Source organism: Trifolium pratense, linkage group LG2 (genome assembly GCF_020283565.1).
Source record: "Trifolium pratense cultivar HEN17-A07 linkage group LG2, ARS_RC_1.1, whole genome shotgun sequence".
NCBI lineage: Eukaryota > Viridiplantae > Streptophyta > Magnoliopsida > Fabales > Fabaceae > Trifolium > Trifolium pratense.
In genome coordinates, this window is record NC_060060.1 from 24,656,340 (window position 1) to 24,668,840 (window position 12,501).

At 31.3% G+C, this 12,501-nt stretch overlaps 1 protein-coding gene and 1 long non-coding RNA gene across 3 annotated transcripts; both read right to left on the bottom strand.

The window, feature by feature from the left end:
* Nucleotides 1-283: 283 nt before the first annotated feature.
* LOC123911457 lies at nucleotides 284-2,129 on the bottom strand. 2 transcript variants are annotated; one of them, XR_006810529.1, is made up of 4 exons: nucleotides 2,071-2,129; nucleotides 1,629-1,713; nucleotides 1,335-1,430; nucleotides 284-421 (listed from the first exon to the last, which is right to left on the bottom strand). It is a non-coding gene; the product is annotated as an uncharacterized LOC123911457 (long non-coding RNA). The 2 variants fall into 2 exon arrangements; XR_006810530.1 differs by lacking the exon at nucleotides 2,071-2,129 and having other exon boundaries at nucleotides 1,629-1,828.
* Nucleotides 2,130-7,867: 5,738 nt separating this feature from the next.
* On the bottom strand, nucleotides 7,868-10,549 carry LOC123904439 (putative SNAP25 homologous protein SNAP30). The gene is made up of 5 exons (XM_045954108.1): nucleotides 10,145-10,549; nucleotides 9,228-9,321; nucleotides 8,680-8,813; nucleotides 8,501-8,598; nucleotides 7,868-7,967 (listed from the first exon to the last, which is right to left on the bottom strand). Exons 1-5 carry the CDS (start codon nucleotides 10,547-10,549, stop codon nucleotides 7,868-7,870), a joined length of 831 nt encoding a protein of 276 aa, XP_045810064.1.
* Nucleotides 10,550-12,501: the final 1,952 nt, after the last annotated feature.

A 12,501-nucleotide genomic window follows, 5' to 3' on the forward strand; every position in this document is an offset into this window, starting at 1 on the left:
AGCTACTTATAAATTATTTATCATCTATTAAAAAATCGAAATAAGCCTAATTAAATGAACATGATTTACAGCTACAAGACTAAATTTTAAGCATAACAAAGTAACTAAACACATGTTAGCATTATATAAGTAATCAAGTATATCTTCCAACTTTGTCAAAACTAAAAAACCTAAAGAAAATGAAGACATAATATTCTCAACTTTACAAATGAAATCAAAGTACAAAAACCTTTAAAAGCTTTTATTAGCAAAACTGTACCTAGAACCATAGCTCCATCCTTCAAGATCTTCTTAAGGACCTTCCTATCCTTAGTAATGTCAGATACAATCCTCCACGAGACTAACCCAAGATCCATTTGGAGCGAAGCATTGAGAGGCACAACACCAAAAATAAAATTCAAAGGTACTAGTTGGTGAGGCACTAGTAGGATCATCAAAAATAAAAAATAGAATAGCTTCATCAAAGATTCGAAAACAAAAAAAAGCAGTCATCTTGCCCTGCCACAATTGTATGGTAGCAGAGGAAATTAATTACAGGATAGAATATCAAGCCTTACGCAGAGAAAACACAAGGCAACGGCCTAAAATAACCCCATTCTGCCAACAAATTAGAAGCCTCACTTTCTAAACCCTCGTAAAGACCATCTCCAAAAGTTTCAGAAGTATTCACTTTGGTCATTCATTAATGTGGTTACAAAACTCACAAAAGTTCAGTCCCACATGGTAGCACATATGTAAGAAAAAGCTCAGTCATCAATTTGAGGAAACTATTTGAGTCAAGTCTAGATTTACAAAATTGAGAACCTATTCAAACAAAGAAACTATAATGCACGTATGATCAATTATGAGTACCAAAATATGTCCTTGACTGCAGTAATAAAATATTCACCTGGTATAACTGTAGGAATTTTCCTCTCTCCAGGTACAACATATCACTATCTGTATTCTGTGTTTGTGTGTATCATTATGATCGATGTAAATCTTATTAGTTTTTGTTTCCTAATCAAAGTGATCATATGACAAAGAAAATTTGGAAATTTTCTTCTAACTACTTATATGTAGAACTCAAAAAATATATTCAGATGATGGACGATGTGTCAGTAGTAAAATTAAATTGATGGTAGCATAACCTATATAAGCTTCTTCTTCTAGAAGAATCTCTTTAAATTCCACAATTGCAAAGCTGGATATCGGTCTCAAATCATCAATTTACAAGTATGAGGCATGTTCATGAATGTTGGTAGAATAAAAGATTCCTACTTCTACACATAAATCTCAAACTGATTTGGTAAAAGCAAACTGAATAATTTTCATTTCTAGCTTTGAATCAGTACCTGTTATAAAAGCTTTTTGCAACTGTCCACAATGTTAGATTATTTTAGCTTTTTGTGGCATCAAGAAGCTGACAATGAAAGCCCAAGGCATGGAAACTGCAAGGCCAATAATAGAAGAAACTAAAAAATCTGGAAGAACAACAGGGGCAAAAGTTGCTACCAAACCAATCACTAATATCTTAGACACTCCCACTAATACACTCTCAGCAACATACTTAGCTAGATTTGCAATTAAAATGCTTTGACATCAATAAATACATGAATTTAGAAGCTCATAATCTCATGATAACTTACAGCATGAAAACTTAGAGCAAATAATTATAAGGTAAGAATTTATGCCCTGATCCAACAGTTACTCCCATACACAACTGCATTAAGGCTAGGGAAAAAAACAGTGTTAGATTCAATGATGCAGGGAAGAATAAGTTAAATCATTTGGTAGATTGAATTACACAAGTTATTGATGCATCACTTTCAATTTGTCCATTTACAGTTTCTTCAATTCAACCAAAAGCAAGATAACACAAACTCATATATGTTCATTGAATCTTAAAATTCTAAAAATTTTGAACTAATTACTCATTCAAAAGGGAACTAGTAGCTATAACAATATCAAGAGAGCCTTAACCATAAAAGACAAACTTAACTTAATAATAAAATTCAATAATATACTAAATTGCATTACCATTTGAACCAATGAACTAAAATACAATAATAAATCAATTGAACCACATACCTGCATTGCATTACCATTTGAACCAATGAACTAAAATTAGTCACTATGCTTCACACACTTCGGCCACCAAAGTGACTCTGATGCTATTTCTTATATATGCTTCGACCACGTTTGAAAGTACCACTTGTAATGTAATGCTATTTCCTATATGTTGATGGGCAACCATAACAGCATATCTGGTCTCCATCAACCTGACATGCATTGTAACACAACCATACAAGAATTTAGTGGTTTGCAGCCGAAGAAAACAACAAACACCATTATATTTGAGTTGAAAATGTAAGAATATATACACATCACCTATGTTTCAGTGGCAGCAAATTAATAGTACTATCCCTACTTTTCAAACCCCCTTTCTTATAAACAGGACTATCCCTATATTACTTTGCAAATGAATATATATAGACAATATCACTTAAGCCTTGATATATCGAATTTTGAACGTTGAAAGTAACTCTTTCAACTTATTATTTATTAGAAGACAAAGCTGCTAAGTTGATATGAATAATCTAGAAATTGAGTTGTATTGATTAACTTATTAAACCATATGACAAATCACCTACACTAGAAAAGAAGATCATTATGAACACATATAAAGGGATCAGTGACTTGTACGAAAAAAAAGGGATTGGTGACTCATTGCTCTGCCCGTCAGTAAGCAATATACAGAGGGAATTATTGTCTCACAACAAAGTCTCTCGTAAGAATAAGAATCATGGAAGATCTAAATACATGCCACTGGAAATGCGACTTATAAAATCAATCCAATAAGTATCGTCTAATTCTATCACATAAAGTAAAATAAATTTGGTGAACAAATTCAGTAACCTGAACCGAATCTGTGCAAAACCTAATGAATTCAATTTGTGCAAAACCTAAATAAAGAAATGGAAACAAAAATTGCCATAAAATGTGTGCAATTGAAGACATTCAAAAAGATTTTTCTCTGTAAGTCTCATGGCAAGTAATAACATGCAAATAATCAATTCTTAGTGATTGGATCATTATCCAATTAAAGATGCATGAACTAGGAACCCTAATTTTTCGATTTTGCAGCAGTGATTATTCAGTGATATGCAAAATAAACATGAAATTCATAGCGTTCAAATCAAATCCAGAGCTCAATTAGAGTATTGAAATTTAACTTACGCAGAAATCACGAGAGGGATAGAAAATGAACAGAAACAATTTATAGAGAGGATCGAGCGGAGAGGGAGATCGGAGCAAGGTCGGACGGAGAGTCAAATCGGAGTGAGATCGGAGAAAAATCCTGAACAGAGCATGATCGGAGTGAGATCGGAGCAAAATCGTGAACGTAGTATGATCGGAGTGAGAGCGATGTTGAATGCGAACGGTGTCGCGTTCTCAGATTTTGTTTTACGTAAAAAAAAAATGGAAAGAAGAGTAAGTAATAAATAAATTTGACCAAAAAATTTAAAAAGAAAAAGTAATATAAAATTACTTTCTGTCAATTGGTTGTTAATATACTTGAAATTAACAAGGAACACGTTTTGTAGCAAACTTATGGTAGCAAATCACGTTTTTTCTTGTAGTGAATCCTTTAGATTGTTTTCAACGCATCTAAAGTGATCTATTCTGAATTGTAAGGGTTGAGTACCCCTTGTACTTCTTATAATTCATTTTTTGCTTATAAAAAAAAAAACACCTGAAATTACTCCAATCGTGCAAGCACCCCATTTGTTGGAATGATATTAGGCACAATCACATCACATTTCAATAACAATATATTTGCCTTTCAATAACATCGTGAATATGATATCTAACTGTATCAACAACTAGTAAGACTTAAGTGGACACAAAGTATGTAGTCACCACATTTGATCACAAACACATATTTAAAAAGTAAAAAAAGGCTTGACCAAAAAAAAAAGTAAAAAAAGTAAATAATTAAATAATATTTATTTTCCAAATAATTAAATGATATATATTTTTATCTAAATGTGATCAAATATGATTATTCCAAATGCTTGTGATCACACATGTTATAGAAATATAACTAGTCAACAATAAATAAACAATAAAAAGATAAGCAATAATCTCCTAAAAAAGCATAATATATGATGAACATAAAACAACTTACAAGCCTAAAAAAAACATAAAACAACTTGATCTAGTGCAAGTGATTGATGAAGATTATGGTGTAATTTTGTAGAAAAAAATACCAGTTATAATATAATCCATGCAACCTCCTATCCAATAATCCATACAAAGTTCTATTCATATAAAAAAAATCCATACAAATTCCTATACATTGACTCTCATAATCTCATATACAGTATCTCTGAGGCACTTGCTCAGAAAATAAAAAACTAATATAATTTTAAAATTAATACACTGTTTCTACACGAAAACTTTTTTTTTTATTGTTTCTATTGTTATTGTTCTTAATTAATGTTCCATAGATTTTCATCTCCCATACAAATATAATCCATACAAATTAATTCCATACAAAGTTTTTTTTTTTTCAAGTATTATAGTACGTAGAAATTTGACCGTAAATAAGTGGAATGTCCGATATTCGAACGTCAATCTCTCTCTCTATATATATAATACAATGTTCCTATCAATTGAATTAAATTTATCGGAACATTTTCGATAGTTCTGATTAGAAATTCCATTCAAAGTTCTTCTAATCATACTCATAAAAGAAATCCATACAAAGTCCTATCCGATGATTCAAATACCAATTATTATAATTTATAAATGAATACTAAAATTGTAGAAAATATCAAGTAACCGACACTGTATTAATGAGCCCATTTGAGATTTTAGCCATAAATAGATACATACTTGTCCTTAGGTGGCTCCATATTAATGAAACTCATGGGGTCCTCTTGACCCAAACTTCCAACCATATTCTCTTCAAAGTTGCCCCCAAAAGTTCCATTTCCATGCTTGTTTTCAGATTCACCTCTTTGTTTCTAAAACATTCTCTACCCTTTCTCACCAACACAAACTCTATGGTCCATAATTACAAGACCAATAAAAAAACAAAAACCAAAAACAAGCATGGAAATGGAAATTTACTCAATTGACCAAGACTTAAGCCTAAAAAAATATTACTCTAAAAAAAAAATACAATTTACAAATTTGGTTACAAAGAAAATACCATATAGAACCTAGTACTTTTAAATTGCGGTTGTAGTTATGTTGCGAACTTTTATATTAACCAAAATGCGGCTATGCAGTTGAAAGTGCGGTTGTGATGCCGTTGCAGAGACTTTAAAATCCTTTATTATACATATGTGATCTTTGAGTTTCCATTCTCTCCAAAGATTGTATCTTTCTGCATGCCACAGTAGTTCTTCTAGCTATTGTTGAATAAATATTGATTCTTGCATCATGGGCATGCAAGAATTTGATGAAGATTGTAGATTCCATAAAAGGGTACACCCAAGAAAGGTGATCAGAAATTATAAACTATATAAAGGAAGAATCAAATGATTTTGGTAGAATAGAAATAGAATCAATTGTGAAGTGGGTTTGGTCCAGAAGGAACTAGCCTCTTCTCTACACCAAATCTTGGATCAATCTCATAATCATGTGAAGGTGAAACTTGTTTATGTTGTAATCTTTGGTTGATTCTTTGGAGTTTAGTGCATAAAGAAAAAGTTTTTCTCTTAGAAAAAGAATCACAATGAAGAGGTTTGTGTTGGATGTTTTGGTTATTGTTGTGAGTGTTTATTGAAGAAGATGAAAATGGGTTTGTTTGTGAATGAATTCTACAATTTGCTGAAGAAAATAAAGAGAGAAAGAAGAGAAAAAACAGAAAGATGATAAAGTTTCTATGTGATGAAGATAGAGATCTCTTCATTTTGAAAACAGAGGAAAACAGAGAAATGAGAAGTGAAAAATGATGTTTGTGTAGTTTATGGGATATAGAAAATTATAGGAACAAGAAAATATAAGAAAGATGAATGAAGGGTTTGATTTGAATGAAGGGTTTGATGACGTTTAAAGAAAATGAGATTATTAATGCAAAGCAAGAGACACATGAAAATGTGTAATGACAAAGAAAAAGAAAAGGGGGGGCTAGCTCAATTAATATTAGGGTTTTGGATATGAAGTCACCAATCAATTTCACATCTTAATTTCCATCAAAAGAGTCATGGAATTTATATGTTGATTTTATGTATGGTGTGGATTATATTTGCATTAAAATGGGATTCAAACAATTGTGATTTCCAAGGTTGGCCAAACAAAAAGAAATATGGGTTGGGGAGAAAAAATGGTATTTTGGGTTGGATGATTTTAATGACACAGTATTATGTATGGAAGGTTATGTTTGACTAGTTTGTATTCATGACGTATACCTAAATTAATTTCGTTGTATTTTTAATTAGATTGTTAGAATTTATTCACAAGAAAAAAGTGAAAATTTATATTGGTTTTGGAAAGTGTGTTAAAGTTTGATCTTTGTATCCAATTTTTATTCTACTAGTGTTAGGTCATTAATGTAGTTTTTTTTTATTTTTAATAAAGGGTATACCGACAATTGAATAGTAATTATTAAAACACAAAATCAATAAATTTTTGTCTATAATAAAATGTTGATTGTATTATCAATCGTTAATTGGTTTAGTGGTGATTGACGGTGAACTTGGTAGGGAGGACCATAGTTTGATCCTCCCGCAACTGTAATCGAAAGGGGGCCGAAACCACTTAATGCCAAAATTGACCATCGAATCAGATTAGACGCTCCAATAGGCTGAATACTTGCTGTGGGAAAAAATGTTGATTGTACTATATTATGCCAAAGTAGAGATATTTTTATTTTTTAATATCATTATTTCCTTTTTCTGTTTAAAAAAAACTGTATTATGTGTATGTGCATTGATGTCTCAAGACTCAAGTAAAATGCTTATGTGATCTCTTGACCAAAAATGCTTATAGGTGATGACATGATGTGTAAGTTTTTAAAATTGGACCATGGGCAAGAGATGATGAAGGATCGTATGCATGAACAACAATGTCGAGAAATTGTACAACTCCTAGGCATTGGGGGACAATAGATTTCTAAAGTAGTTGCACGATGCATGAACCATAAAAACTTTAAATTTTTATCTCTAAAATTTAACGGTTCATGTTATGATGAAAATTTTAGTATCTACATAAGTTGTTTAGCCATATCATAGAAGTATTTTAGGTGTACATGAGTTTATGCTTGATTTAAGGCCTCATGGAAAGTCAATAACTTAGTATGGTATAATTTTTGTTTTTTCCTCAAAATGGCTTAACAAAAATGTCTTTTCTTAATTGTTCCGGTGGAGTTGTGTATATCATATACACGGACACTCCTTGAATTAGGCTTGTTTCGATATCAAACATGTATCGATGTCCGAAACAACTCTGACACATCTAATTACATTGTGTTATATTAATTTTTAAATTAAAAAAATAATCATTAGTATCGACATATTAGTGTCCGTATCATATCTTCTTGATGTTCTAGCTACGATTCTTGAGATCAATAATTAATGTGTCATTTACAAAGAAAAATAAAGTAGATATATAATTATTAATTACAAAATCAACTATACTTTTAGTACAATCATTTTGGTGATAATTCACCCTAACCAGATATTACTATATTTTGTACAAAAAAAAAAAAATTACTACTATATATGTTCTCAAACATGAGAAACATTCATCTTCTTTTGTTCATGTTCTAAAAGTAGTTTTAAAACACTAAACTGTCCTTTGAAAGCATCATAACAAACAGAGCAAGAAATTTGAATGAATTCAATAGAACAGTCCTTTCACCCTATCATCTGTCTCACTTCGCTACTAACTTGCGTGCACGCTGATTAGCACCTTTCATTCGAGAGTTAAGCTCATCAACATCGTCGCTAAGATGATCAAGAGCTTTGTTTTGGCTGCAAAATTATCACAAAATGTGCAATGTTAGGAAATCAATTATCATAAAGATGTTTTTCTATCTCTTCTAACAAATATTTTTTCATATACATCAGTCAAGAGTCATATTCATGAAGGGAGTGTCAAAGTCAAGTATATATCATTCGTGTCGCACTACGTCATTGACAAACCAAAGGTATTTCCAAACACTACTAAAAATTCACTATTTAGCAACCGATTTAGTGATTGAATTATTTCAATCTCCGTAATGACCAAATTTTATAACCAGTTGCTTAATCAATCGCTATATCGGTCGCTAAATTACAGTTTGTCAGCAGTGAAATGATGCACATTGTAACACAATTAATTTAGATTATTAATTATTATCACATTCGGTCATTTTTATAAGAAACAAATAAGTCAACAAAAATTGATGTATCTGGTTCATAATATAGTCTAGATATATTAATTTTTGTTGACTCAGATATCTAACATAAAAAAGACCGAAGGAAGTATTAAGTATTAATGTTATTAAGGAGTACGAAAGGCTTACTTGTCAAGTTCAGTTCCCATGCTAATTGCCATACCCTTCAAATCACCTAAGATATCACTGAGATCTGAGAGTGCATCATCTTGTTTAGCCTTTTCATGCTGTTTTAGTAACATAAATATAAGTTAATCCATTGAAAATGTTACTTTAATTAAGTACAAAATGAAAAACACAACACATACATCAATTTTCTGATAGGCAGTGGCTGATTCATTAGGAGGTGTGGTAGGTGCAGAGCGTCCCCCCTTAGGCAAAGGAGCTAACCCCAACTTTTCTCTATCTTCCTTATTCTTTACATCCTTTTTGGATGAATTATCTGATCAAACACCAAATTCAATTATAATATCAGTATTTAAGGAAATTATGTATAATAATTTTATATTGTGACATCCAATGAGGATAAATTTTTTTGTAGTTATTCTTAAAAAACTTCGATGAATTGTCTGTGTAATTCTTTTTTAACCCTTTGGTTTCCAGGGAAAGCGGGCCCGATAATTAAGAGTTAGGCCAGTAAGTAAAGTCTGACGCTGAATTGTTCTCACCAGGAATCGAACTCACATTCTTCCGAACGATTCGTCTTGGGGGTTCATTAACCACTTGAGCCCAATATCTTGGTTTGGTGTAAAACTACTTTACTTTCAATAGTAAATCTCCACTCTTAGCATTTACATTTGAAAAATAACCAAAATGTTAAGTCATAATAACTAAAGCATGAGGATGAGAAGAAAACCTGGTGTAACTATAGGGCCTGTTATTGTCTTGCCCTTTTTAGGCTTCCAAGGTTTAGAGAACATGCCCCCAAGATTGTTTAGCAGTTTTTCACCCTGTGAGAGTTAGAATGTAAATTGTTGGAATTATAAATATTACTTGAATGTAACAAGAAAACAAAAGGAGCAACACAAGTTAAATAATTGCATTAATTTATTTGCATTTTATAACTTTGTGTTTAAATTGAAAATGCCCAGTATAGAATGAAATATATATAACATAAATTGAAAATGATATTCATTAGGTTATCTTTAGATATCTAATCAAGGAAAAGTAAAATGAGGTAGATAGATTGGAATGTTTATATTTCTTTTTGATGAAGTAGGAAAATATATTAGGATTTATGTCTATTGCCCTCCATTAATGTCCTTCATCTTTGTTACAAATTAATTTTTAGAATTCATTTAATGAACTTAATTTCTTTTAACTTCACCTCATTCCATCTAAGACCCTAGATCCATGTGGTCTTTGCACCTTCTCTAGTCAAATCTCAACCGTTGAATTATCTAATAGATAAGACATAATCACTTAGATTAATTCAAAGATTGATGTTTTAGTTGGAGAGACTAGTGGTTAAGTCTCACATCGACCATGAATAGAAAAAATATTAGATTTATAAGAGAGATGATTCATTAACCTAAATGCCTTAAGTTTTTAAGTGGAGATGTGGAGGTTGCTTATCTTATGGTCTGGAGTTCATTCAACCCGTTGTTTCTCCCGAGTTCCCCCGAACTCCCCAACACTTGGATAAAAAAATTATACTACTTAAAAGAAAAAACTACATGCATGAATATCCAATCATCAAATTTTATGACATGACTAAAATTAATCCAAAAACAAATTTTTTAAACCTATATAAAAGACACAAGATACACATACCTTACTCAAATCCTTCTCAGTGTCAACAACCATATTATGAGTCCTTGTAATCTGTTCACCTTGCTGGTGTAACATGTCAAGAGTTCTTGTAGCATCACTTCTAATATCCTCAGCAATTCTCAAACAATTATTAACAGTATCTGTTGTCTCCTCAGATTTGTTGACTGCATAGTTTTCTAGCTCCTGAACACTTTTACTCTCTAGTCCTCCGGCGGTTTTGGTAGGCTTTCTTCCCCAATCGTCGTCATCGTCCTCATCAAAATAGTTTCCTTTTGACTTTGGTGCTGCAAGTACGGGTTCGGAAGAAGTTCGTCTAGCTGGAGTAAGGGTTGTGTTCTTATCCGGTTCAGCATCTGAACCGGATGATGCAGGAGGAGGGGGTTGCGATTTTAGAAACCCGAACATTTTCACGCTTAGGAGAATAAATGGTTTTCAAGTTATGCAAAAGCTGGGGGAAATAAGCTTTTGTTAGTGATATATTGTCAAATGCAAAGAGACTTGAAAAAATAATTCAAAAGTTCTAAACTTGTTCTTATAGGAATATGATTCACTGCATTTCATTCATAATCAACGGTACGATAAATAACATAGCCGTGATATTAAAAGGGTTTACGATATAATATGAATGTCTTAACTGAAAAATAAACAATCATATCCGCTTGTCTTCTAATAAACTCAATTATATAACGAGGATACTGATACATAACATCCTTGAATTGTCAAAGTTATGGTTTTAAATTGCGATCGCCATCCCAGTTACACCACAAACTTCTATATTGCAGGAAATGCGGCCAATACAATTGAAATTATTGTTGCGGTGCTATTGCAAACATTTCAAAATGCACAATGTTAATGCAATTTAAAATGATATCTAATCATACTTCCTAGACTTGTTAGAAATGGTAAAACCAGAATGTATACCTTAATGACTAGTAAGCATCCAAACCATAAAACTTATGATGAAGCACATACATTTTTTGGATTAGACGGGTCCCGTTGTCGGACATGCGTCGATGTCAGACACTGACATGACATGACACTTAGATTGTGTCATTTCTCAAATTTTTATCGGTGTCGACGTCTCAGTGTTCGTGTCGTGACCCGTGTCCAATATGCCCATACTTAATAGCATAAAAACACTAAGGTAAACGCTATTGATGAAATTCTACATTTCATGTATCAAAATGTTCATATTTGAAGGACAAAAAATAACAACAAAAATAAAAAGTACCTGAAGTTTAGGCACAACAATGATACGTTGTGTTTGGGGTACACAAACCCAAACGATATAAAGGATGGGTTTGCGTACAATAAAGAGAAGAAGAAAGACGAAAAAAAAAAAAACAGAGAAATTGTTGATACGAAAAATGTGAGAGAGTTAGAATTGTGTTTGTGTCGCTAAGAACATACATAAAGAATAGATGAAAGGAGCAGCGAAAAAACAGAGACATTTGCTCTGTTTCAACCATACACCCTTTGACAATTTTATACCGTTGCCTTTGGTAGTTACCTTCTCTTTTGATTTTCTTTATAATTATTATATCAATACTATAAATTATTGTTTATTTTTCATTCCCACACAAAATTGGTTTCCTTATCTTAACATTACTGTGTTTAACTAGTGACTCCGAAGCACTCTTAAAATGTTTCATTTAAAAAAAAAATTATTTAAAAAAATGAAACATTTTAATTTTCAATGTGTTGACTTTACATATTTTTATAAAAAATTTACAATAACTTACTATTTAAGATGTTTAAAGAGTGTCCTGAAAGTACTCGTTAGTATTCCCATATTTTTTAGGTAGATAAACGAAATGACAAGCTATTGAAAACTCACACACACAAAATAAAGAGATTGAGATTCGAACCTCAATCATGGCAACCAACCTAGTAATTTTGACATTTATGTTACTTGAGGTAGAATTTGTTTCACAGATTTATTATATTTTAAATGATATGACATTTCACATGATGATTTCGTCTAGGTGAATTAATTAGTTACGTTTTATTAATTTAATTACAAAAATAAATAACTTTTTAAAATTGAAATCGAAGTTTTTAATTATTTTCATTATAATTTTATGATTTTTGATCATTTAATATCCTTAGGTTGTAATATTAATTATGTCATTTAAAATGTGTTATATCATCATTTTTAAATCACAAATTTTAAGTAAAAAATCTAATTGTGAGATCCAAACTGGTTGATTTTAAAATAAAATAGGAGGATCAATTTTGTGAATGAATAAAAATAGGGTGGCAAAATTTGTAATTAAGTCGTTGCACTTGTCCGTTAGTGATGAGTCATTGATAAGTTGATCTCATCTTTGAGTTCTTCAATCTCTTGTGAACCGCTG

What these genes read in the sequence shown, in the direction of transcription:
- LOC123904439 (XM_045954108.1), bottom strand. Translation starts at nt 10,549, where the DNA reads ATGTTCGGGTTTCTAAAATCGCAACCCCCTCCTCCTGCATCATCCGGT. An exon ending in CTGAGAAGGATTTGAGTAAG is followed by an intron (nt 9,322 to 10,144) that starts GTATGTGTATCT and finishes TAACTCTCACAG; the next exon opens with GGTGAAAAACTGCTAAACAA. An exon ending in CTGCCTATCAGAAAATTGAT is followed by an intron (nt 8,599 to 8,679) that starts GTATGTGTTGTG and finishes TTACTAAAACAG; the next exon opens with CATGAAAAGGCTAAACAAGA.